The following is a 26,907-nucleotide window of genomic DNA, read 5'->3' as shown; positions in this document are numbered from 1 at the left end:
GTGTTCAGCCGTGCTAGAAGCTGTACCTTAATCCATGGGTGCTGTTTTTAGACCCAAAGAAGTGAGCGAAAATAGCTTGATGAAAAAAAGAAATAGTAGAAAAGACAAACCTGGATGTGAAGTTCTCAGTTACAAGGTTTGAAAAACTCTGTGACGTTGCTATTCATCCTTGGAAGTTGTCTTTCTAACGTGTCTAAGCCTTTGTAGTTTGGTCTGCTGAGTGTTTTGTGGAAAAGAAGAATAGCAGGGACAAAATGAGGGTTGACATTTTGGTTTTAAGTTCAACAAATGGTTAGAGAGTGTCAACAAATGGTTAGCGCGTGGCTGATGCTTTACTCAGATTGTTTTCTTTGTTAGTTTCTTTCATTACTCTGCAGAAAATAATGGTCATAATTGCTCACCATCCTTCTGGTGTGGATGACTGACAATGTTACATGTGTTGCAGACGGCCCTATCACCAGCTGTCTTTCATTCATTCGCTTTGCGGACCTGTCGCCACAGGAACTCCACGCCTACATGTTTGGTGGGCTTCTTGTCAGGTGAGTGTCATCTTTCCTTTCTTTGTTTCATCAAGTTGTTGAAACGCTGTTGTCTGTGGACCTTTCTTCTCCTTATCAACGCGGGAAAATAGGGGTAAAAGATGCACAAACCCAGTTACCACTGGCAGAATGTATCAACATCAACAACAATAATAATAATAAGGGTATTTATAGGGCGCAAATCCTAAAATAGTTCTAAGCGCCTGATGATGCATAAGTGTCGTGCAACAACAGCAAAAAGTACTGCAGCAGAAAGTTCACGCAAAAAGGATCGAATCAGCGCAAAGACAAGCCATCAAAACTGCATCTAACTCTCATCAGTGGTTACATGCTTGCTGATGTTTATGCACCCTCTGCAAGATTAAAAACTTCTTTGTACCGCTTTTTGACTCACATGCGAAGCAAAAGTGAGTCTATGTACTCACCCGAGTCGTCCGTCCGTCCGGCCGGCCGGCCGGCCGTCCGGCCGTCCGGCCGTCCGGAAAACTTTAACGTTGGATATTTCTTGGACACTATTCAGTCTATCAGTACCAAATTTGGCAAGATGGTGTATGATGACAAGGCCCCAAAAAACATACATAGCATCTTGACCTTGCTTCAAGGTCAAGGTCGCAGGGGCCATAAATGTTGCCTAAAAAACAGCTATTTTTCACATTTTTCCCATTTTCTCTGAAGTTTTTGAGATTCAATACCTCACCTATATATGATATATAGGGCAAAGTAAGCCCCATCTTTTGATACCAGTTTGGTTTACCTTGCTTCAAGGTCAAGGTCACAGGAGCTCTTCAAAGTTGGATTGTATACATATTTTGAAGTGACCTTGATCCTGAACTATGGAAGATAACTGTTTCAAACTTAAAAATTATGTGGGGCACATGTTATGCTTTCATCATGAGACACATTTGGTCACATATGATCAAGGTCAAGGTCACTTTGACCCTTATGAAATGTGACCAAAATAAGGTAGTGAACCACTAAAAGTGACCATATCTCATGGTAGAAAGAGCCAATAAGCACCATTGTACTTCCTATGTCTTGAATTAACAGCTTTGTGTTGCATGACCTTGGATGACCTTGACCTTGGGTCAAGGTCACATGTATTTTGGTAGGAAAAATGTGTAAAGCAGTTCTTAGTGTATGATGTCATTGCTATGTAAAGATCAAGGTCAAGCATGTGAGTCGTATGGGCTTTGCCCTTCTTGGGTTTTTTTACCTAACCTTGAAAAAAAATCTTTCTCACCAGGTGGCTTGGAGTGTTCCTGGCACACAAAGCAGCGTACAGGATACACCATCGCCACCAGTGGAGCCCCAAGACAGCGGACGTGTTCAGAACCAGGGACTGTTTCCTCCTGGCCCCTCTGACCACCACTTCTCCCCCCAACCTGGCGTGCAGTCCCAACCTGTCACGCCTGGTGTTCGTCCAACCACTCAGCAAGGTGTACACCCATCTCCCCCACAAGCTGCACTACATCCCTGAGACCACGGCACACAGGCAGATGCGGGCAAAGCTCCTTCGTCCCTCCAAGAAATCCCACACCCCTCCCACTTCACCCACAAAGGTACGTTGTTGGGGTTGATTTCAGCGGAGTTTGAGGTTTTTGTGTGTGTGGTAGTCAAAGAGTTTTTTTTGTGTTCATTCCATGGGACTCCTTTGTGTAATAAATAAAGTGCAGATGTGAAAATGAATACATTCTGAGTATCATACCATTCCATACTGTACTGTTTTGGTCCTTGTGGACTAACATTTTTGGCACCACAAGTAGTACTGAAGACTGTTCCGCTCTTGTGTTGCATTCTCCTAATGTACTTTTTTCTGAGAAAACCTTAAGTGCCAAGGATTCCATGGTGATCGATGGTTACAGCAGTTTGCTGGAATTTGCGGTCTTGATGAGACCTGTGCTAACTTACCAGTGTGGTATGCATGAGAGAGTGCCAAACGGGGTGGGACCCAAGCACTGGTTTCGGGTTTGTTAAAATCACAAACAAATCTCAGTTTCAACCAATCGGACCAAGCACTTGTTTTGAAAAATTGAACAAAATAAATTTGTTTACAACCAGGCAAGAAAGCATGGACTAAAGTTTTCTGCTGAAACAGTGAGTGAACAGAAGCAACTGATCATAAATAAAACCAGTTGAATGTTATTTTTCAGCCTCACTCTCCAGTGAAGAGCCCCTGTGCACCTGAGGACTTCACAATACCCATTCACCCTCACAAACGACGGCCACCCAAAGTGTTGGATGACCAGCTGACCCCTCTACCTGCCCTTGTGCTGGCCCTGGTACCCAAGGTAGGTAGTCTATTCAGCTTGTTATTTTTGACTCACATGCGAAGCAAAAGTGAGTCTATGTACTCACCCGAGTCGTCCGTCCGGCCGGCCGGCCGGCCGGCCAGCCGGCCGGCCGTCCGGAAAACTTTAACGTTGAATATTTCTTGGACACTATTCAGTCTATCAGTACCAAATTTGGCAAGATGGTGTATGACGACAAGGCCCCAAAAAACATACATAGCATCTTGACCTTGCTTCAAGGTCAAGGTCGCAGGGGCCATAAATGTTGTCTAAAAAACAGCTATTTTTCACATTTTTTCCATTTTCTCTGAAGTTTTTGAGATTGAATACCTCACCTATATATGATATATAGGGCAAAGTAAGCCCCATCTTTTGATACCAGTTTGGTTTACCTTGCTTCAAGGTCAAGGTCACAGGAGCTCTTCAAAGTTGGATTGTATACATATTTTGAAGTGACCTTGACCCTGAACTATGGAAGATAACTGTTTCAAACTTAAAAATTATGTGGGGCACATGTTATGCTTTCATCATGAGACACATTTGGTCACATATGGTCAAGGTCACTTTGACCCTTATGAAATGTGACCAAAATAAGGTAGTGAACCACTAAAAGTGACCATATCTCATGGTAGAAAGAGCCAATAAGCACCATTGTACTTCCTATGTCTTGAATTAACAGCTTTGTGTTGCATGACCTTGGATGACCTTGACCTTGGGTCAAGGTCACATGTATTTTGGTAGGAAAAATGTGTAAAGCAGAAGGTCAAGCATGTGAGTCGTATGGGCTTTGCCCTTCTTGTTGTCTTTTGTTTTAAATTATTATAAATATAATTTTTCACTGCAGTAGTCCTTTAGCTTTAACCCTTAGCTGTAAGCTAGATATGCACAAGTCATGTCGGTGCCACATAAATGCTGACACACATGTTCCTGTGCATAGTTTATGGATAACGTGTAGTTGGGAAGTTAAGAGTAGAAATAATTAATATTTAGTGTAGGAGGAGGGTTGGGGGTGGGTAGGGAGGGGGTGGGTATGGTTTACTTTGAGCAGGTCGGTTTCAGTTTTAATAAACAATTCTAGAGAATTGTGTATCTTATATTAATTTTGAGTCTTTCGTGTTTTAGACATTGATGCATTTAATAGTTTTAACGAGTTGCCTTTTGTTTTATCATTCTGGTGTTTATCTAGATGTGCTGTGTATCTTATAAGAAGTTCTTAAAAGTTCGAAGTTATTTTAGCATATGACTAAGTGCCAAAAGGTGCGCACGAAAAGCGGACAAAGGGGCTAAAAAATAAAAGTTGACAAACACGACTGATATTGTGATTTTTGTTAAGACAACAGATGCTGGAACCCAATTACGAAAAGAAAAGATAAATTTACCCAAATGATTTTACAAATAACGATAATTTTGTTCGTTATATCATTCAAAACGGCACTGAGTCATAGCATTAAGGTTATCTCGCACGTTTGTAAAGCTAGGGCTTTGAAACTTGGCACACAACCAAAGTATAATGACCTCCAGGTATGGTGCACATCACATTAAACAACATTGAATTTCAAGGTCACAGCGAGGTTAAATTTCCTTTGCAAACTGGAAAATTGTCGTTGTCACGTCTTACATGTTTTAATACTAGATCAGTTAGACTTTACATACTTCACATACTTTCAGCATTTTTATAAAACCTCATTAAAAGTGACCTGCTGGTTAATCTTTGTCAAAGTTCAAGGTCACAGCGGGGTCACATCTGGTCCAAATGTGGAATATTTTCAATTTATTTAGCGCGTTTATAGCACGAGCTTTGAAAATACACACAGTTCTAGTGTATAATGTTCACACACGATTAAAGTCTGGTTGAAAAAGTCAAGGTCACAGCAGGGTCGCGTTGAGGTCAAACATATACATTTTTCAATGAGGTTTTCTCATATGTTTTTGAAGCTAGGGCCTTGAAACTTGGCACACTACGCAAGTTAAATTAAACCTCATCAAATTCCAAGGTCACAGTAAGGTTAAAGATCCTTTAAGGATGTTTTCTAAAAAAGGTGACCGCCTGGTTAATGTTTGTCAAGTTTCAAGGTCACAGCAGTGCCATCTGGCTTAAACTTCAATTTCTTCAACTAGTTTTATAGTGTTTGAAGTCATTCACACATGATGAAAGTCTGGTTGATAAAATCAAACGTCAAGGTCGCAGCGGGGTCGCATTGAAGTCAGACACATACAATTGTCATTTTCACGAACGCCTTTTAAGCAACACCTTTGAAACTTCACACATTCCAAAGTTTTGATGTTGTTTGGTTATAATCAAAGTGTGGTCAATTTCCATGATTGAGAGCATTCAGAGGGGTCAAGTTGAGGTCACACAAAAAGTGATAATCTTTATAAGACTCACGTTTGCTGCTATTGCTCACTTGACATTGGTGAAAGTGCTTATTTTATAATTGTTGATCTTGATGTTTTGACCAATTAATATTACCAGGATCAACCATACCAGATTTCAAAGTCCAGAAGTTGTCAAACCTGAAACCTGTTGGAAGTTTCAAAGATTTAAGCATCAACAAATTTCTATTTGATTTGACCTTAAATAACAGATTTGACCTTAAATCTTAAAACAGATCAACCAGACTTTGGTTTTATATAAATTGAAGTTCAATACAATTTCCTTTTTTTTTTACCCACACGAGACCCTGCTATGACCTTCACATTTCTCAAGGATCAACCTTGAATTCTCCATGTTGAACAATCATTAAGCAAAAGCGTTGTTTGAAGTTTGAAGGTTCTAGCTTCAAAAATCTCTGAAAAAATATGTTTCATCCGTTTTCTGAACCACATGTGACCCAGCCGTGACCTTGAAATCTGACAAGGGTCAACAATACTTTTACCATGCATGGGGGCGATTAAACCCCAAATGTGTGTGAAGTTTCAAGGTTTCAACTTAAAAAACGTCTGAGAAAAATATACATTTTCCTTTTTGGACAATGTGTTGCACGCAAGACAACACGACAAACGCTCGTGTTATCATTCTTTTACTTTAAGGTCGACTTGCGTGCCCGCTCTTTCGCTAATCTCAATTAAAATTCATCTTGGAAGTTCGGTTTTATTACGCTTTTAGTTAAGAAGATTAAACTAAGACAACAAATAGTTAGTTTTACCCATTAAACTCGATAAGGTAGTGACATTTTATGTTGAACGCAAGATGGTGTCGCACGCAAGATCTGAAAAGATGTTGACGACATAATTTCAAAACTTGATAGCGCATTCGTGGTTCGTGATTTCTTCACAAATTTTGAACACAGAATGTGTCACGTGGTTCCGTAGATGAAGTAGATCTTTGTACATGTAAATTTTGTTTTTAAAAGAAAATAACCGTTAATTACCGAACATTTTGTCGCACGCAAGATATGACGAAATTTTCAAATCGTTTTCAAAAATGCTGTTCAAAAGTTATGCAGTCTTTGCTGGATTACTTGAAAGACAGCAGTTTGATACACCGTTATCGCTTGACGTGTCGACATCAATTCCAGAGTTTTTGAAAAAGAAATTTAGTAAATATCTGCGATTGAAAAATGTATGCCGTGATGACGACACATCTTGCGTGCGACACCTTAAAATTCGGTTATCGAAAAAAAAAAATTCTCTCGAGATTTAGATTTGACGTTTGGTCTCGTCTGTAAAGCGATGTTTCAGGCATTCAATCAAACTAAATGCAATTCATTTGTGCTTCTTGTTATTTTTCTGTGGCATATTCAAAACACGAGGTATCACGATGTCCGTTTTCAGATGGCCGGTTTTGGCGTTATTTTTGACTTTAAACAAAGATAACTTCAAAACCGTTCAAGTCAGACACACGAAATTATGTCCACTATCTCTTCGCACATTCATCCACACACACACCAATTTTCAGCAGACACACGTTTTTAGAAACATTTTTATTGTAAAACAAAGTCGTCTTCTGTTCTGTGAGCACCTTTTGGCACTTAGTCATATAGGTTTTTTATGGTCTTAACAGTTAAACATGTATTACGTTATCATTAAGATTCATGCTTTGTTAGCACTAAGCAGTTGTTTTAATCAGTCTGGTTTTCTCTTGTTTTCATCTTATGAACATTCTAAATGTTAGACTAACTTATTGTCTTGTACAGAATAACAACTGTGTGAATGGTGCTATACTGAATGAAAGAGTGTGACATGAAGTTCTTGTACATCATTGTAAAGAGTGTGAATGACGTTTTAGTTTTAGATGTCAAGCGCTTAGAGCAAGCCTTTTTAACGAAAGTTTTTGATTTAGCGCTATATAAATGTTCTTATTGTTATTGTTGTTATTGTTTCTAGTAGAGTAACACTCATGAGAGTGTTCAGACTTTGGGCAGAAATCAAACTTATTGATACAATTGCATGGCAGTTTCTGAGATACAGACCCAGAATTTCTACATGATTTTGGACTGGTGGGTCACTTGAAGACTTTTCCGTGTGTCCCAGTTTCTAAGTCTGAGTTTTGATTATGTTTGGTCCTAGACAAGGAATTGCACGTCAAAGTTTTTGAATTAACTGACCACATCCAGTACAAAGTGTTCCCTTTATGGGAACAAGCTAGTGGTGGCGTTTGATGGACAGCAATACTGATGAGACAAAGCATAATATTTTCAGATTTAGCCCTGAGAAATGTATCTGGTTAATTGATGATGAGCCTAACAAACCTTCAATCGTAGAAAGCTTAGTGTAGTTGTGAGTTTACATCTCTGTCTTGAAATAAAATTGTATAGACACAGGAGCAACATATTTCCGGTAAATGAACTTTATTCAAAGGTTGAGTAGAGAAACAATATAAGCCTTGCCTTAGCGTCACACCAGTTTCTACTCGCTTACACACTCTCTCCCTGCCTTACTCCACTCCCCAGGTGATGAGTCGAACGCGTGCAGTGCACTGCAAGGACCGCAGCGCGGAATGGGACAAGATGCGGCAAGGGCTGGGCGGATCGCTGGAGGCACGACAGTCACTACTGTATGGCACGCCACAGCTGCTTGCAGAAAAACGGTTGTCTTCTACCAGAATCTACTCAGACCCCCCGGCGGGACTGACTTCTGTGTTGCCACGTTACGGATGGCATGCAGTGCAGATTCCAGGTTCGTGTTTCTTTGGTGTGCCTGTGCGGGTTGTGTGTGTGTGGGTACGAACCCCTTTGGATGATCTGATAGTGACAGTTTTTTGGGGGGGTTTGTGTGGTTAGCATACTTGGACTGGAGATGCGTGTGGTTTAAATTTGTTTTTGATTTTTCATTGTTGTTTTTCTGTCTCATACCCAGTATTGGCGTTAACTGGTAAATACCGGTAATAATGAGAAAATACCGGAACAAAAATGGCTGCCGGTATGACCTACCGGTTGATTTTGAACTACCGGTTTTTTTCGCTGGTAAAACAACAAATCCAATAATCTGAGTTGGATTCTTACTGGTTCCAATGACCAGACTACTGGGTTTTTTTCTGAACTGTTTGCATGATAAAAGTTTGCGTACCGGTTCGAAAAAATGCTAGCGCCATCACTGCATACCTATGTTTTGTATTGTATGTTGATGCTTACGACAGTTGTTTTAACTTCTTCTTTTTTTTGTGGGGGAGGTCATCCTTCATGTTCACAACCGTTTGTTAGGCTCTCTTTACTGGTGTCATGATGATCCTACCCTTCTCTCAGAATAACTTATGATTTGAAAGCATTGGTCTGAACACCTTCCTGAGAACTTGTAGCAACAAACCAGCAGATAGATGAACAAACGCAGGTTGTGGCTTCTTACACTAAGATGTTATCGGTTGTTACTTCTGATCGAAGTTCAGCAGTGTGGCTTCTTACTAATACATTGTTTTAATAAAGTAAATGTTGTTTTCCCCTTTAGAAGTGCAGCAGTGTTGGTTCTTGCAATAAAGGCGGTCCTTTAATTGAGCCCGAAGTCGACTTCGCGAAGACTGCGCAAAGTCTTTTTACTGAAAATTCAGTGCTATATCTTCCTGCAGCAAGCTTTGCAAAGTATTCTTCGTGTAGTCGACCTCGCCCAATTAATGACAAGCTTTAGACATTGTTGTATCACATGTTGCCTCCTTTAGAAGGGGGGGGGGGGGGGGGGTTCGGTTCGGGATTCATGACATTTTTCAGTCCCACTGTTACACGACACTTGAGATTGCCACAAGTTCTCAAACGTCGTATAGTTGTGTTCTTTTATTCTACGTCGCCCGTCTTCGCAGCAGCAGAAAACAACTCGTCAAATTGAGTTCGAGGATTTATTTAGCATTCCATACATACAACTGCACATCGTAGCAGAACTCAAAGTAGAAGCTTTTTTACATACAAATCGCGCTGGCCTATATAGCAAATACTCAATCTCGAGAATATTCCAGACTGAACATGATACAACTAAAATTAGATGAACTGCCCATGGACTAGAATAGTGACGTTCTCTGTGACGTACATCAAAAGCGCCGACGCACTTAATCCGAGCGAACGCCACGAACCCACGACTCAAAACAACGTGGTAAACAACTTGTTTTGACAGGACTAGAAAGTTCACCTGCATTCTCGTCCAAACATAAATATTGTGTTTACAAAATATAATATCGGTACTTTCCCACAAAGTACAAATAAGTCAACTACATGCAACACACAAAACTGAACCAAAGTTCAGCAACGGCAGCGTTTCCTAACACCCACCCATGTATAAGTGAAGCGGTTTTGTCATACCAAGACACATTTTTTGGTCAGACTAGTTGTTTTCTCCTGTCAAAGTGTAGCAATGACAATGAAGTGTTTTGATGCTACGTGCAGACAAGGAGTCTCTGGTGCGGGATGCGGGCAAGCTGTATGTTCTCGACTCCTTGCTGCAGCGACTCAAGAATGAGGATCATCGTGTGCTCATTTACTCACAGATGACACGCATGATTGACCTGCTCGAGGTATGCTAGACCTTTTTCTGTCGTGTGTGTGTGTGTGTTTGTGTGCATATGTTTGTGTATGTGCATGAGTATGTGTGTGTGTAATGCTTTGGTGTGATGATGGACCATCTTTCGGGTCATAAAATGCTTTGAATGACAACCACCACTGAACACAACAGCTACATGTTCTATATTTAACTTGTTTGTGTTTATGATATTAATCCTGAAAGTTAGAATGTTTGAATTATATTATAACAGGATTTAATGTGATAGTACTTCATGCATAATCACTGCGATATCTTTGGTGTGATGATGGACCATCTTTCGGGTCATAAAATACTTTGAATGACAACAACCACTGAACACCACAGCTACATGTATTTGATTTTCTTTGTATGCTATTTAGCTTTGTATTATGATATTTACTGTGCAAGTCTTTTTGAGTGTTTCAATTCAACACCTTGTTATGTTTCAGTATTTTGACGTTGTTCTGCACAATCACTGCAGTTTCTCATGTTTCACTGGGTTGACATTTTAAGAATTGTTTTTTCAATGCATTCAGCTGGCATGCCTTGACAGATTCAACAAAGTTGTTCCTCTTTGTGCAGGAGTACATGGTCTGTCGCAAGCACACCTACATGCGATTGGACGGCTCTTCCAAGATTTCTGACCGTCGAGACATGGTGGCCGATTTCCAAACCAAATCGGACATCTTCGTCTTTCTGCTCAGTACTCGAGCTGGTGGTCTTGGCATCAACCTTACTGCCGCCGACACCGTAAGTGTTTGACAGATGGAATTTGTCGCTTGGTTTTTTTTTTTAATGGGGTGGGTATTTTGTCATGCCCCCGAACCCCCCTAGCAGGGCTAGGAGCTTCGCGCCGTCGACTTTGCCATTACTTACAAGTGTTGAGCCTTTTTTACTTTTTTCAATTCCCATGCCTGTTCACTGTTGCTAAGGGATGCATCTCTTCCACAGTCCATACAAAAAATGTATCTCAGGAAATCTGTTATTGAGTGTGTCTGACAGGTGTCATCATTTTAAAAAACATGTTCGCTTATGCAAGCAGTGGTGTAGTGATGTTCCATCTTTCGGGTCATAACATTCATTGAATGACAACTTACCCTGAACACCATTGCTTAACACAAGCCCTAGTGAATAGTCAATCCAGTAGCTAGCTCAGAAACAGTAGCATTGGAGCTTCAAAATAATTGAAGTATAATTACACATTAACATGCTTCCATTTGAGACTTCGAGGTCTTCATCAGGGATTGACGCCCGACCAAAGGTAATTGAAGCCCGACGGAGCGAAGCGACGGAGGGCTTCAATTAGCAGACCTGTTTACCCGTACGATTTGGGCGTATTTTGTACGCCAAATTATTATCGGTACTCAAATACGCGACACACGCACAAAATACGCCTAAGAAAAAGTCTAGAATACGTTTTCTGTTGGTGTGCTGATTACGGGATGGTACAACTGATACCGGTTTCGGTCGGAAGGAGATAACCATGACAGCGAGTCTTCAGCTGTGGAAACCTTGTTCAGTTGTTGGCACGTGCGATCGTCTGGACAATTGTGGCAAAATGAAGCGGAAAAATGTGCCAGTTTTGGATGACTGTACCAAGTCTAAACAGCAGAAGCAGTAGATTTTCTTGGAGAAATATAAGAAAGAGCCAGGAATTGTGGAGTCTACTATGGGAAAAAGTCATGCACACTGCAAGTATTGTAAATCAGATTTCTCCGTTGCCCATGCTGGGAAATATGACATCGAACGACACTGCAGTTCCAAAACTTACCTGGACAAGGTTGCTGCCAAGGAATTATGAAGTTCATTCCCGCAAAGCAAATCCTGCCAGAAGAAAAGCCTGTAGTCCGCACTGAAGCAATGTTTTCTGAGATGATTGTAAAAATGAACTTGCCACTGTCAACCGCAGATGTTATTTCACGAACTTCATCTTTTCATTATCAATCTGTTTGAAAGACACTGGTTATTATACTTACTTACTGCCTTTCACGCCTGGTGGCGTGTAGGGCAGCGACTGGTTATTATGATAATGCTATAAACTGACAGGTAAATAAAATTGTTTTATTCCTGTTGTATTGCAAGGAGTTAAATTCTGAAGGTGTTCACAAGACATGCTATTCTTACACAAACACGTTTGCACCCACGCATACATTTTCCCTAGCCCATATGGCTTTGCTTGCAAAGTACACCAACTTTTTGAAAAATACACTCAACTTTTTGGGAAAGTACTCTTGACTCGGGTTTAGGGTAAACAGGTCTGAATGAGACTTTGGGAGGGCGTCAATCCACGATGAAGACCGAGAAGTTTCAAATGGAAGCATGTTAATGTTATTGTAATTTAATCTGATGACGATCTCTTTTCTGCTTTCATGCAGTTGTAAACAGACAGAATTGGTTCTGTTCTGACACTACTTTCAGTCCACCTACCTGCAAGGGTCAAGTCCCAAAAAATATGTCTCTGTATTCCTATCGTAGCACTCTGCTCCTGTTTTGTTTTCTTTCACACACATTTTCCCTTCTTTTTTGACGGGTTTCTGGACAGCAAACTCTAAAACAAGTTCTTTTCATCACAAAAGCGATCTTTGGAATTGACTGACGTAGTCCGGAAGAATTCATGCATCAACTTATGTCACGTATTTGACGTCATCACTTCGCATACCTTATGGTCTCGGTATTTCGTTGGCCTTCATATTTCCTACTTGTAAAATGACCTTCAAAGCTAACCGAGACTAGTTGAGGCTGTATCAGTGCGCCTCGCCAGCAGGTTGTTAATGGATTTTTTAGCGAGTGGTTATCGACAATTAATGACCGGTAATTTTTAATGAGTTGGGGCATTCTGACCAATCACAGGATCTGTTTCATTAAAACGCAAACTTGATTGAATTACAATATCTTTTGGTCTTCAGCTTTCAGTGAGTGTAAAGCACAGGTGCCATGTTTTTATGTTGCAATTTTTTTCCTGGTGCAAGAAGTGATGTACCATCTTTTGGGTCATAACATTCATTGAATGACAACTTCCACTGAACACCATTGCTACAACTCTTATCTCAAGCATTAGCTCGATAGTCAGTCCAGTAGTTAAGGAACAGTTGAATAGATGCTTAGAAAATATGGAAAATAAATTTCAGTCTTGTTAGACTTCAGTTCATGTAGCAATTTTTTTTCTTGTACCCTGAACACCATTGCTAAGACTCTCAACTCAGGCCTTAGCTCAATAGTCAGTCCAGTTGCTAGTTAAGGAACAGTTGAATACCTGCTTAAAAATTATCGAAGATAACTTTCAGGTGTAATTTGTCATTTTGTGTGAGGTCTAGGTGTCATTTTTCATGTTTTTTTCTGGTGCAAGCGGTGGTGTAGTGATGTACCATCTTTCGGGTCATAACGTTCATTGAATGACAACTTTCACTGAACACCATTGCTTGGACTTTCAACGTACACCTTATTTTGATAAAAATTCCAGATGCCAGTTCAGATACCGTAGCATAAACACGTCAAAAGTCATGAAGAATGTTGTAAATCCTTGAAGCTTTTAGTTTTTACTTTGTGTAAAGCAGAGGGTGTCATGTTTTTATGTAGCATGTAGTAACATTATGCTGTTAACTCATTCGAGGCGCGTCGGAACTGGAATTCCGACATCTGTGTTTAGCGTTGGCTGCGTGCCGGCACTTGAGTTCCGACGGATATCACGAATTTTTAACGGTGTAAACGGTCCTGCTGACCAAGGGAAACAACCCCTGCAATGAACTTCTATCTGTCTACAGTGGTACCATTCACTGTAAACAGTTCCTTCCCTTAAATTGTTGGGATTAATAAAAATTTTGTTGACGGTGTGCGACCCACGTGTTTTGACTTTTCCAAGATGGCGGATCGTTCTGCTGAGACGTAGTAACTTGAAAAGAGTGCTAGAACGTGTTATTCAGTACGGTTCTGATCTTGACCTCAGTGATGATGATAGTGGAGATGATATTTTAGATTCTGGTGACGATTTTGTGCCAATGGACGATCATTTGGGTGATGATTCGGGCAATGCAAGTGTCGATCATGACATTGTGTATGATGAACCCATGACGTAGAAAGTTTTTTTGTTTTGCTTCAAATTGGATATTTTGCGTGGATATGAAGACAACAAAAGGTATGTACTTTCAAATGTTTCATATATTTTCTAAAAGAGTAAGTTTCAAACTTTGCAAAAACATAAGGTATGTAAGGTTATCTTGTGTTGTTGATTTTTAATATTTTTTTCAAAATGGCTCTAAATCGCGCGTTGGCAGGGAACACAGGGGAAATTTAGCTGCGCCTCGAATGAGTTAAATATTGAGTGTCGCAGGTATCATAACTTTTTGTATCAGTTTTATCCTTGTCGAGTACAGGTAATGGTGTAGTGATGTACCATCTTTCGGGTCATAATGTCCATTGAATGACAACTTCCACTGAACACCATTGCTTGGACTTCCAATACAGGCCTCACTTAATAATTGGCCCCAAAGCTAGCTCATAGTAAGTAGCCCTTATGCTTCAGAATTATGGAAAATAAAATTCAGGCGTTAGTTGTTACTTCATGTTAAGCACTGATGTCACAAAGGTTTTTCACGACATAATTCGTCTCGCAGACTAACCTGATGGTGTGACGGCGAACGCAAGAAGAAGAAGAAGACAAAGGGTTTTTTTATGTGTTTTTGGACTTATTTTTTTCTTGAGTGGGCAATGGTGTAGTGATGTACCATCTTTCGGGTCATAATGTTCATTGAATGACAACTTTCACTGAACACCATTGCTTAGACTCCAATATAGGCCTCAGTGAATAGTCAGTTCAGATGCTTATTTGATTAAGAACAGCAGCATGGATGCTTCAAAATCATAAAAGATAACTTTAAGGCATTCGTTGTTGCTTTTTGTAAGGGACGGGTGTCGTGTTTTTGTGTAGCAATGTTTTCTGATTCAAACTGTGGTGTAGTGATGTACCATCTTTCGGGTCATAATATTCATTGAATGACAACTTCCACTGAACACCATTGCTTACACTCAGACATTGGCCTTACTGAATGATCAGTAAAAAATGCGACCTCAGAATAAGAAGCAGTGATCACTTCAAAATCTTGAAAAATGCAGTAAATTGTCATCTTTCAGCTATTCCTTGTTGTAAAGCACAGGTGTCATGTTTTCATGTCCCAGTAAGGTCATATATTGTACTACGTTGCAAGCCCCTGGAGCAATTTTTGAGTCACTTGAGAAAAAGTGACTATGTAATCGGTCAGTGTTAGTCTGTCCGGCCGGCCGTCCGGCCGGCCGGCCGTCCGTAGACACCACCTTAACGTTGGACTTTTCTCGGAAACTATCAAAGCGATCCGGCTCATATTTTGTTTAGTCGTGACCTCCAATGACCTCTACACTTTAACGATGGTTTCGTTGACCTTTGACCTTTTTCAAGGTCACAGGTCAGCGTCAAAGGAAAAATTAGACATTTTATATCTTTGACAAAGTTCATCGGATGTGATTGAAACTTTGTAGGATTATTCTTTACATCAAAGTATTTACATCTGTAGCCTTTTACGAACGTTATCAGAAAAACAAGGGAGATAACTAGCCTTTTCTGTTCGGCAACACACAACTTAACGTTGGGCTTTTCTCGGAAACTATAAAAATGACCGGGCTCAAATTTTATGTGAACGTGACTCCCAGTGACCTCTACACTTTGACGTCTGCTTTGGTGACCTTTGACCTTTTTCAAGGTCACAGGTATGTCTTGAAGGAAAAAAATTGAAATATCATATCTCTGAAACTATTCATCGGATTTGATTCAAACTTTATAGGATTATTCTTTACATCAAATTATTTACATCTGTATTGTGTTGTGAATAGCAATTTCTTCCTGTCCATCTGATGCCTCATATAATATTCAGAACTGCGAAAGTGACTCGATCGAGCGTTTGCTCTTCTTGTTTGATTAGTGCTTTTGTGAACAAGAAACAATTAACAAGTGGCTCTATCCGGCCCATCCCCCCCCCCCCCCCCCCCTTTCCCCGTCGCGATATAACCTTGAACGGTTGAAAACGACGTTAAACACCAAATAAAGAAAGAAAGATGTTTTCATGTAGAATTTTTTTGTTTGTTCTGGCATTGGTGTAGTGATGTACCATCTTTCGGGTCATAACATTCATTGAATGACAACTTCCACTGAACACCATTGCTACGACTCTTATCTCAAGCATTAGCTCGATAGTCAGTCCAGTAGTTAAGGAACAGTTGAATAGATGCTTAGAAAAATATATGGAAAATAAATTTCAGTCTTGTTAGGCACACGCGTTCATGTGGCAATTTTTTTTCTTGTGCCAGCACTGGCATTGGTGTAATGATGTACCATCTTTCGGGTCATAACATTCATTGAATGACAACTTACCCTGAACACCATTGCTTAGATTTAAACACAGGTCTTAGTGAAAATGAAGTCCATATTCTACCTCATGATATAAGTAGCATTAGATAACTTTTAGGTGTTCGTTGTTACTTCATGGAAACAAGCACTGATGTCATGTTTTTGTCTATTTTGTTTTTGAGCAGGCAATGGTGAAGTGATGTACCATCTTTCGGGTCATAATATTCATTGAATGACAACTTCCACTGATCACCATTGCTGAGACTAATACAGGCTTTGGGGAAATTAAAAATTTTGTGTAACACTTACTTCCAAACACAGTTGACAGTCTATCTCAAAGATGTTCAAAGGGCCATGAAAGATGTGGCAGTTTCAGGAAGTTTTTAGCGGTCCTTGGCCTCGCCTTAATCCAACGTGAAAAGAGTTTGACACTTCTGCCAAAATGACAGCAAAGTCTTCAGCAATGTGAAATCAGTTTCACCGAATGCCGACCCCGACAGACATTCCCTCCTCTTTCAGGTCTGTTTATAACCTCAATAATCTGTGAGTGTTTTTGTCGTTGTGCAGGTGATATTCTACGACAGCGACTGGAACCCGACAGTGGACCAGCAGGCCATGGACCGAGCGCATCGTCTGGGTCAGACCAAGCAGGTGACCGTCTACAGGCTCATCTGCAAGGGCACCATCGAGGAGAGGATTTTGCAGAGGGCCAAAGAGAAGAGTGAAGTCAGTGTGAAATAGTTTTTTTTTATTCAATTTTGTTAAAAAAAAAAAAAAAAAGAGAAATATTTACATTCAAGACAGAGACAGCATCAATCAAGTGTCTTGGCGAGTAAAGATCTGACAGTTGCGAGTTTTGCTGTTATTGGTTATAGTTGGCGAGTTGGATTTTGAAAGATGTTGAGAATTCACATGTTCATATGCTTTGTGTGTTTCTCATCCCACTATGTTGAAAAATTCATCATGCACATTGTGCTTAGTTTGTTCTCTTATTGATGTTATTTAGCTCTTTCTATTATGTGAAAATGCATGTTTAAACAGCCCTCAAAGTCCAAAAAATGGCTAGTGATTCTGAAAATTTACTCGCCAGAGAGCAAACTTTACTAGCCAAACGAACAATTTGTTTTGGCAACTTTACACGCATTTGGCGAGTAGATGAACATTTCTACTCGCCAGTTACATGTTTTTACTCGCCACTTTTAGGGCAGTTTAAAATTTGAGGTGACAGGTATAGTTATGAACAAGCACATAATTGGTTTTGATTGATTGGATTGATTGATGGATGGATTGATTTACTTTTTTTATTTTTTTATTTCAGATCCAGAAGATGGTGATCTCTGGTGGAAGCTACAAACCTGACACCCTAAAACCCACAGAGGTTGTCTCCCTTCTTATCGATGATGATGAGATGGAGAAGAAATGTGAGTTGTTACGAATGGTAGAAATCGTCATTGGATTTTGTGTTGAAATATCTATGGTGTTCTGGCTTCAAATTTATAATTTATCAAAGGCGTAGCTACAACTGCCATCATATTACGTACAAGCTTAAGGTCTTAATTTCCTAATTTGCATCTGCACATGGTCATTTGTATAAGAATTTAGTTTTCTTTAAGCACTCCTAAACGCTAAAGTAATAAACAACAAACATGTTAACAGTTTATAAAATCTCATAATTAGATAGAACCTGTCTTCAAGATTCACAATTTCCTTGTCATTTGGTTTTGCTGATCAGACTAGTTGATGTTTCCTTTTGCGTCAACTCAGGTAGTTCACAGGTACATGTAGTACAAAAATGTAATTCATTTTATATAGCGTTGCTTGCAGTACGCGTGCGGCAGGAAGAGAGGAAAGAGGACGGCAGAAAAAGGCGGCGAAAGGAGTACAAGGTATTGCTTACATCTTTATCAAGTCAATTGCGAAGGGTTAAGAAGTGTAAAGTGTACACAAAACGATAACACCGCCATTTTGTGTAAAATGGAAATATGCATGTGGCAGATATTGAGGCAATCATAAGCTTTTGATCATGAAATTGCAACCAACAAAACAATGTACTATAATAATGTAATGAAAATGTACTTTGCAGTACTTAAGCTTGTTTTCTGTGTGTGTGATTTAAACAAATCTTTTTGTGCAAATGTAAGAAGTGTAATAAAGGAAGTATGATGACATGTGGAACTTGTTTTGTCCAGAAACGTGAAGGGAAGAAACCCAAGAAGGAGCAAAAGGTGGATGTGAACGTGACCATCCCTGCCCCCGACACAGAGTCCCTGGCCAGTCGAGACTCCTTCTCCATGCCTGCCAGCCCCATGTCCACTGTAAGTCTGCTTGTCCTGTGTCTTCTGCTCTCAAGCTGCCTTGAGTATCGCCTCTTCCACCAATCTCAACACACACACACACACCACACCACACCACACCCATCTCCCACCCCCACTCCCCATAACTCTAACGAACCACTCTGAAGTTAACAGAACTGTTTATAAACAGCTTCTCCCTTTTGATGTACATCTGAACAAAAAGCAGGTCATTCTTGTCCCTGCTTCTATTGTATTTTGCAGTCATTTGTCAGCCGTCAGATTTGACAGGAACTCTTCTACTCGCAGCACACTCCCGAGTTGTGGTAAATGTAATGCTGTATTCGCCATTGAGGTAATGGCTAATATCTGTGTTCTAAGGCAGGGTTGGAATTTAGAGCTGTTCTGATCATGTGTTAATTGTGCACAGCTTAGAGTGTAATTTTTGTGTGTTACTGCAGACTGCAGGGCCGGACCCAGGGGGGGGTTCCAGGGGTTCCGGAACCCCACCCCTGGAAAAAGCATGTACCTTGCTTTGAGTGGTTTTTTGTTTTTTACTAGTTTTAGCACCAAAACAATGCTGCTCTTAACCCTCAAAACAAGGCCCAGAATGCACCAGATTGCACAGATTTTAACCGTTTTTCATTTTTCGGGGGAGCATGCCCCCGGACCCCCCTAGACAACTCATTTGGTCCGGCCCTGGACTGTGAAGTTGGGCTGGCTGTTAGGTTTTACACACTGTATAGTTAACATGTTGTTTGTGTGGTTGTGTCTTTAAGCAGGTGTCATGGAACAGTGAACTGACCCTTCTCGGGGCGGGGCAGGAGGACAGCAGTAACGACGGAGGGCTTGTCATTGTGGATGACGCTCACACCATTTTCCCGCCAGGTACGAATTTGACCAAACATCTGGAAAAGCTGGTTACTTTGACTGTGAAGTTGAATCTGTATGTAGTAAAAGAAGAATTTAAAACGGGTGTTGTTTGGATTTTCGTTTTGGGACTGATGTGTGTTCCCATGGCTGTACATGTAGCAGCAATGTCCTGCAAACGTATAACAAAATAATACCATCTTACTGAGGTGTTATGATGGACATTTTATGCGGTCTTTAGAAATGTTGTGACTAAGAATCTGTGGCTGAACACCCATCTGTACATGTATTTTAAAGAAGTCCTTATTTCTCTCTCTCTCTCTCTCTCTCTCTCTCTCTCTCTCTCTCTCTCTCTCTCTCTCGTGCAAGCGACTCATTACAACCCAAAATTCCCTTACCCCATACACAACTCTTCCCTACAGAAATTCGTTGGATAGCTTCACAGGCTTGTAATCATTCCTACATTTTTTTCTCCTGCTCTAAGACCATTTATTTTGGTTCACAGTGACAAGTACTCCCACACAACCAGTGAAGAAAGGGCGTGGACGTCCCAGGGGCTCTGGAGTAGGGCGTCGACCGAGAGGGAGAGGCAGTGCAAAGAAGACAATGACGGCCGCAGAGATTGCTGGGGCCCAGGCGGGAATGACGGCCGCTTACGCTGCTTACGGCTACAACTTCACAGGCGCAGGTAATTACACAGTCATGGGTGGGATTCTTGCGGTATTTTCCGGAAATCCGGATTTGTAATGTCTGTGGTGACGTTTTTTTGGTTGTTAATTATACAAATCCTTCAGTGTCTTGGGGCCCCCCAGACACCCCGTTAAAATTCTTCAGGATTTACGACATTTTTCAGTCCCACCCATGCACTCTGTTTTAGGACCTAAATTCCTAGGTCTAGACATGTTGAGCTAGTTGAATAGGGGCGGGGACGTAGCTCAGTTGGTAGCGCGCTGGCTTTGTAGCCAGTTGGTCGCTATCAGCGTGGGTTCGATCCCCACGTTCGGCGAGAGATTTATTTCTCGGAGTCAACTTTGCGCAGACTCTCTTCGGTGTCCGAACACCCCCGTGTGCACACATGCGCACGAAAAAAGATCCCACGTTCACAGCGAAAGTCTCAGGGCTTGGAAAACACGAAGACACGCATGCATCATCTCTCGTCTCTGATTATCATGATCGTATTTCGATACTTTGACGAGACAAACCCAATGCTGGTGTGTCGAAGAAGACAGCCACAGCGGGCTTGTTCGAATCAAAGTATCACACCATATCTTCAGCGTATTACCAATACCTGTCCCAATATAGACCAGTTGGACCAGTTGGTCTAAGAGGACGTTAAACCCTAATAGTCGGTCTAGTTGAATAAAAGAGTCGCTGCGTCAGATGCTGTGATCACACTGACTGCATGATGGGAAGAAAGGGTCTGTAAAGGGAGGTCATCACGTTCCCTCCTATTTCTGTTTTATAATGCAGTTGTCTCCCATCAGCTTTACATGGGTGTCAAGGAAAAGTTTGACCAGTGTGTGTGTATGTTTAATTATACACATAGTTGTTTTTGCAATTGTAAGTTTGTGTTTTTAAACGTTTGCAAGTTAATATTCAAATTGTTGAGATTTTTACTTTGAGAACGCTTCAGCATCACATGATGCAAGACAAACAAGCATAGATAATAAACGTTTTCACTATGATCTTTTTCAGGTGCAGGTGCATCCCCCCTGGCGCCTGGGTCCCGGACACCTTCAGGACGTACCACCCCCACTGTGTGAACACAGCAAAAACCATAAGTGTTCAGCTAGCGCTACGTCGAACGTGTTGTGCTGTATTGGTGCTAACCCCGTCTGCAGTACCATCAAACAATTCTCTGCTGGACTGTGATGCTTCAAACAGAACATTATGACAATTCATTTTTGTTGTTGTTGTTGTTGCTTACTGTGAAATACTGTGAGCTCGTACATGATTGTTTAACATTGTTGGTAAAATGTTTTCCATTAGTCTCTCAAAAATGGTGCGTGACTGAAAAGTGTGTTTCTGAATGAATGATCGGTGGATGTATGTGTGTCATCATGTGTGTGTGTGGGTTGTCTTGAGATTTATTTTTTTTAACCATTCCAACTACCAGTTGAATTTGTTCCTTTCTGTACTTTACTTTGTTGCTACTTTCCCAGTTTGCTGATGTATGTATTTTATTGATATTGTGTGGTAGTTGTCTGGAGTTTGCTTTACAGAATCTAACGTGCCATTTTTACAGAGGATGTTTTTGTGAAAGTAGGCATTGCTGCAGATCTGTGCGTATCATGCATGAACCTTCCTAGCTGAGTGTTATGAAGAATTCTTCAGGTTTTCATTTACTAGTGCGCCTTGCGCCATTGGCACATACCGTCTCAAAATTTCCCATTGGAATTCCCTTCAGTGCGCCCTTTGACGGCGCACTGAGATTACGTACCACTACGCCACCCCATGCACACTTTTCACGGGAGTACAGTGTTCGGAAAGACCTGAGCAAAAACGTACGCACACACGCACACACACACACACACACACACACACACACTAACCTGATACACTGGCACATTAGGACTGGGTGGCCGAGGGGTAACACACTTGCGCTCGGAAGCAAGAGGTTGCGAGTTCGACCCTGGGTCAGGGCGTTAGCAATTTTCTCCCCCTTTTCCTAACCTAGGTGGTGGGTTCAAGTGCTAGTCTTTCGGATGAGACGAAAAACCAAGGTCCCTTCGTGTACACTACATTGGGGTGTGCACGTTAAAGATCCCACGATTGACAAAAGGGTCTTTCCTGGCAAAATTGTATAGGCATAGATAAAAATGTCCACCAAAATAACCGTGTGACTTGGAATAATAGGCCGTGAAAAGTAGGATATGCGCCGAAATGGCTGCGATCTGCTGGCCGATGTGAATGCGTGATGTATTGTGTAAAATAATTCCATCTCACACGGCATAAATAAATCCCTGCGCCTTGAATATGTGCGCGATATAAATTGCATAAAATAGAAATAAAAAATTTTAAAAAATAAATCCCTGCGCTTAGAACTGTACCCACGGAATACGCGCGATATAGGCCTCATATTGATTGATTAGCATATGATCATCATATGGCACCAAATAGAACTAGTTTGCATCTTTCAACAAAAGCATTTTGCCTGGCCTGCTTTGCGCTTTTTGCCTTAGACTATAATGTCCGATCAGAATTTGGTTGAGGGGGACAAATGTCCCATTGTCTTTTTCTTCCAGGCGAAACCCTGATTCTTGAGGGCCTGCAAGTGGGAAGAACAAGAGAAAACAGGATATAACTAACTTCACAAGCGTGTCTGGTTATCTAAACACTGCAAAAGGGAAAACAGGACATAACTTGAGTGGAAAGGGTGTGTTGTTATTGAAACACTGCAAAAAGGAAAACGGGATATAACTAATGTCAAAAGGATGTCTGGTTATCAAAAGACCACAGTAGATAAGGCAATCCTGTTCAATTGTTACAGCTGTACTGTGGCAAAATCCTGCTCAAACTCCCGTTTTCTGTCATTGACAGACATAAAAAGTGGCTTACTGTGAGCAGGGAACACTGCGTGCAGCAAACTCAAACATAGCATCAATACCATGTCTGTTTCAGTAAGGAAAGAGTGGATGGTTTGTTGTGATTCAAGTTAGATTTACAATAAAAAAAGGTACACATAAGCATGTTTCAAATCAAGTATTATTTCTGTTGCTAAGTTTTCCCCTTTTAATCATGAATATGTAGTGTTTTGACGTTTTGTTTCATTCATGACGTGTAAATAGTTAAGGAGAATTTGGTAGCAAATGTACTGTGTTGACGTAAGTGTGCGTGAAGCGCGATCTCATTGAAACAGCTTCATTTTCCAGACTTTTTTTCTTTACTGTGTCTGCCACGCTGAACAACAGGTCACTTTTTATCCCAGCAGGGCGGGGATGTAGCTCAGTCGGTAGCGCGCTGGATTTGTATCCAGTTGGCCACTGTCAGCGTGAGTTCGTCCCCACGTTCGGCGAGAGATTTATTTCTCAGAGTCAACTTTGTGTGCAGACTCTCCTCGGTGTCTGAACACCCCCACCCCCGTGTGTACACGCAAGCACAAGACCAAGTGCGCACGAAAAAGATCCTGTAATCCATGTCAGAGTTCGGTGGGTTATAGAAACACGAAAATACTCAGCAGGCTTCCTCCGAAAGCGGCGTATGGCTGCCTAAATGGCGGGGTAAAAACGGTCATACACGTAAAAGCCGTGGGAGTTTCAGCCCATGAACGAACAAACCAACAATCCCAGTAAGCTGTGATATGAATGTGATAGCGACTGAACAAAAAGGGACCTTGCGAATCAAGACATCACGCTTCCTTTAGTGCAGTTTTAGCAAAAAGCAGATTAAGAAACATGAAAAGGCCATTACTGCCATTGACATGTCTCGATCTTGAGATAATTTTCTCAGAGGGGTTTCCTGTGTCTGTCATAAGAGCGAGTCTTGCCATGCTGGGATATTTAACACACAACATGGCCACTTTTACATAGGATACCACGTAATTTAGAAGCGCCCGCATGAGATTCCTTTCCCAGAAACAGTACAGTTTCTCAGCTCTCTTTCTCTACATGACATGGGAAACTTTTCAATAAAAAGAATAGAGGGGCTCACTTTTTTCTCCGGTGTCTCATTACATAGGGGTGGCTTTTTCAAAATTCTTCAATCCAGTGTTTCTGGCGGATTGATTTTTACTCGCTGTCATCTCCCTCATCATCTATAAATAGTTGCAGTGAAGATTTTCTGTTAACAAATATTACAGCTTGAAGTAAGTTGATTTCCTTCCTTCAGGAAATTAATGTATGAATGAAAGTGTTGACTTGTATTACAGTAAGGAAGAAATCATTCTGTCACTGTATGAATGAAAGTGTTGACTTGTATTACAGTAAGCAAGAAATCATTCTGTCACTGTATGAATGAAAGTGTTGACTTGTATTACAGTAAGGAAGAAATCATTCTGTCACTGTATGAATGAAAGTGTTGACTTGTATTACAGTAAGCAAGAAATCATTCTGTCACTGTATGAATGGCTCGAGTTACAGTTTGCAATACTTTTTTCAGTGGTATGTGATGTTTATACGAATGTATCTGTATTATGGACAGAGTGACGGTGAGAATGTTAGGGTGTGTCTCACAGTCTGTAACCTTTGAAAGCGCCAAGCATTCATGGAAGTGATTGTGTTCTAAATCTGAAAGATGTTTCTCTGCTCTCGCTTATGAGCTACGAAGGGTGTCTGTTGGTGTGATACCCCCCGCGGGTTAGGGGGAAGAATTTACCCGATGCTCCCCAGCATGTCGTAAGAGGCGACTAACGGATTCTGTTTCTCCTTTTACCCTTGTTAAATGTTTCTTGTATAGAATATAGTCAATTTTTGTACAGATTTTAGTCAAGCAGTATGTAAGAAATGTTAAGTCCTTTGTACTGGAAACTTGCATTCTCCCAGTAAGGTAATATATTGTACTAGTTGCAAGCCCCTGGAGCAAATTTTTTATTAGTGCTTTTGTGAACAAGAAACAATTGACAAGTGGCTCTACCCCCCGCGGGTTAGGGGGAAGAATTTACCCGATGCTCCCCAGCATGTCGTAAGAGGCGACTAACGGATTCTGTTTCTCTTTTTACCCTTAAGTGTTTCTTGTATAGAATATAGTCAATTTTTGTAAAGATTTTAGTCAAGCAGTATGTAAGAAATGTTAAGTCCTTTGTACTGGAAACTTGCATTCTCCCAGTAAGGTAATACATTGTACTACGTTGCAAGCCCCTGGAGCAAATTTTTGATTAGTGCTTTTGTGAACAAGAAACAATTGACAAGTGGCTCTATCCCATATCCCCCCTTTCCCCGTCGCGATATAACCCTTCGTGGTTGAAAACGACGTTAAACACCAAATAAAGAAAGAAAGATGAAATATACAGCTGAAAACCGAATGAAATAAAACATCGAGTCTCTGAATGGAGATGGTTTTATGTGGAGAGAAATAGTTTTATGCAAATGTGATACTCAGAATGTACATAATCGGTACACATGTCGCTGTGTATAGACATATCTCCAATTTTATGGTTTCAGCTTTCTGTACATTTTGAGTTTGTTCCACATTTGTTGTGCAGAAGAAGCATGCTTTAACCTTTGTGTCAAGAATGCGTGTGTAGAAGTATGGGTTCCAAATACATGTGTGACACAGTGTGTACAACTGTATGTAGACTTATCAGTAACCTAATTTAAAAGTCCCACATTGACAACAGAATTTGAGGTGCGAGAAGTAAATCAATTTAATGAAATGTCAAATGCTTACAGTAGATTTTCACAGTTAGCCCTGCCACGTTTTAAAAGTTATGTGTTTCTTTGGAATTTGTTCTTTTTAAGAACACTGTTATCTTTACAGATTGATAATTCAATTTGTTTACAGTTTGAGATGATGAACGTGATAATTATTAGTCGAAAATAAATTGAAATATGCAACCTTCAGTATTGGTGTGCTGCATTTCTGTGTGGTGAAAGTGTGTGTTTGCTGTGAATTCTGCCCCCTTTCCAGGTTATGTCAGAAACAGGTAGACATCTGTGTGTGTGTGTGTGTGTGTGTGTGTGTGTGTGTGTGTGCATGTGTGAGAGATATCAAATTTAACTTTGTGACTGCCATAAAAGATACAGATAGAAGCAAGACTCTCCATGAGCAAATTGGGGGGGGGGGGGGGGGGAACAAAAATCAGCCAAAAAAACAAGCTCCACAAATTCAGACACAGCTTTTATCTCTAATTTTAACAAACATTTGCAACTGTGTGTTTATCGCTTGTAGTAGACACACTCTGGGATCCCTTCCCCTTTATTCTGATTGCATGTCTAGAATCTCTTCATCTCTTTTAGCATCTTTTCCTTTTTCTTTTCAAGTTTTTGTCAGTATGTGTAGCTTTGGTGAGATATTTGACCTTTCGTCTTTTCTCCGCCTTCGCATCCCTTCTCGAGCTGCACCCTGTAAGGACACAAATAAAGACCCCTCTGCTTCAACTGCACTTTTCTTCTTGAATACCTGTATAATGTGTGCACCAGTTCTGCTTGCAAGGACATTCCAGCGACAATGGCAGGTGCATTATGAACCCCCATCTCCCCATTCTCCCCATTCCCCCCCCCCCCCTCTCTCTCTCTCTCTTTAATTTTATCATTGTGTGTCTGTGCGTCCCAAGGACAGATTGTAAGGAAAGGTGTAGCCTTTAAATCTTAATCCTTGTCAGATAAAGTTCAATTCAATTCTCCCTCTCTCTCTCTCTCTCTTTCTCTCTCTCTCTCTCTCTCTCTCTCTCTCTCTCTCTCTCTCTCCTCTTCTTGCATCTTATTTTCATCTTACTTTTTAGCCCTGCGCCCTTTCAACTTCAGATGCAGGCAATAAAATGTCCGAATGCATGCTGTGGTGTTCCTTTACTTTTGGGTCGTAAAAGGAAATCGTGGCTTATCTCCTCCCACCCCGCCCCGTTTCTCTGATTACTGTTGACGTGGGTCGCGTGGCAATGGCGCCAAAGAGCACATTTTTCCAGATGTTTTTAACTCTATTCCTCCTACCCCCCACCACTGACCCATTCAACC

The 26,907-nt window shown here is 40.9% G+C and overlaps 1 protein-coding gene across 1 annotated transcript in view; it reads left to right on the top strand.

The window, feature by feature from the left end:
• LOC138951633 (chromatin-remodeling ATPase INO80-like) overlaps window positions 1-25,797 on the top strand; it is a 75,896-nt gene extending 50,099 nt beyond the window's left edge. The window contains exons 22-34 of the mRNA XM_070323164.1: window positions 446-539; window positions 1,783-2,098; window positions 2,690-2,827; window positions 7,720-7,945; window positions 9,634-9,761; window positions 10,349-10,516; window positions 16,707-16,865; window positions 17,458-17,560; window positions 17,964-18,025; window positions 18,329-18,454; window positions 19,213-19,318; window positions 19,806-19,988; window positions 20,996-25,797. Of these exons, the coding sequence (XP_070179265.1) occupies window positions 446-539; window positions 1,783-2,098; window positions 2,690-2,827; window positions 7,720-7,945; window positions 9,634-9,761; window positions 10,349-10,516; window positions 16,707-16,865; window positions 17,458-17,560; window positions 17,964-18,025; window positions 18,329-18,454; window positions 19,213-19,318; window positions 19,806-19,988; window positions 20,996-21,063 (1,877 nt within the window). The 3' untranslated portion in view covers window positions 21,064-25,797. The remainder of the gene's footprint in view (window positions 1-445; window positions 540-1,782; window positions 2,099-2,689; window positions 2,828-7,719; window positions 7,946-9,633; window positions 9,762-10,348; window positions 10,517-16,706; window positions 16,866-17,457; window positions 17,561-17,963; window positions 18,026-18,328; window positions 18,455-19,212; window positions 19,319-19,805; window positions 19,989-20,995) is intronic.
• Window positions 25,798-26,907: the final 1,110 nt, after the last annotated feature.

This window comes from Littorina saxatilis, linkage group LG17 (assembly GCF_037325665.1).
Source record: "Littorina saxatilis isolate snail1 linkage group LG17, US_GU_Lsax_2.0, whole genome shotgun sequence".
Classification (NCBI taxonomy): Eukaryota; Metazoa; Mollusca; class Gastropoda; order Littorinimorpha; family Littorinidae; genus Littorina; species Littorina saxatilis.
The sequence above is the reverse complement of the archived record's forward strand: the minus strand, read 5'-3'. Positions and strand labels throughout refer to the sequence as shown.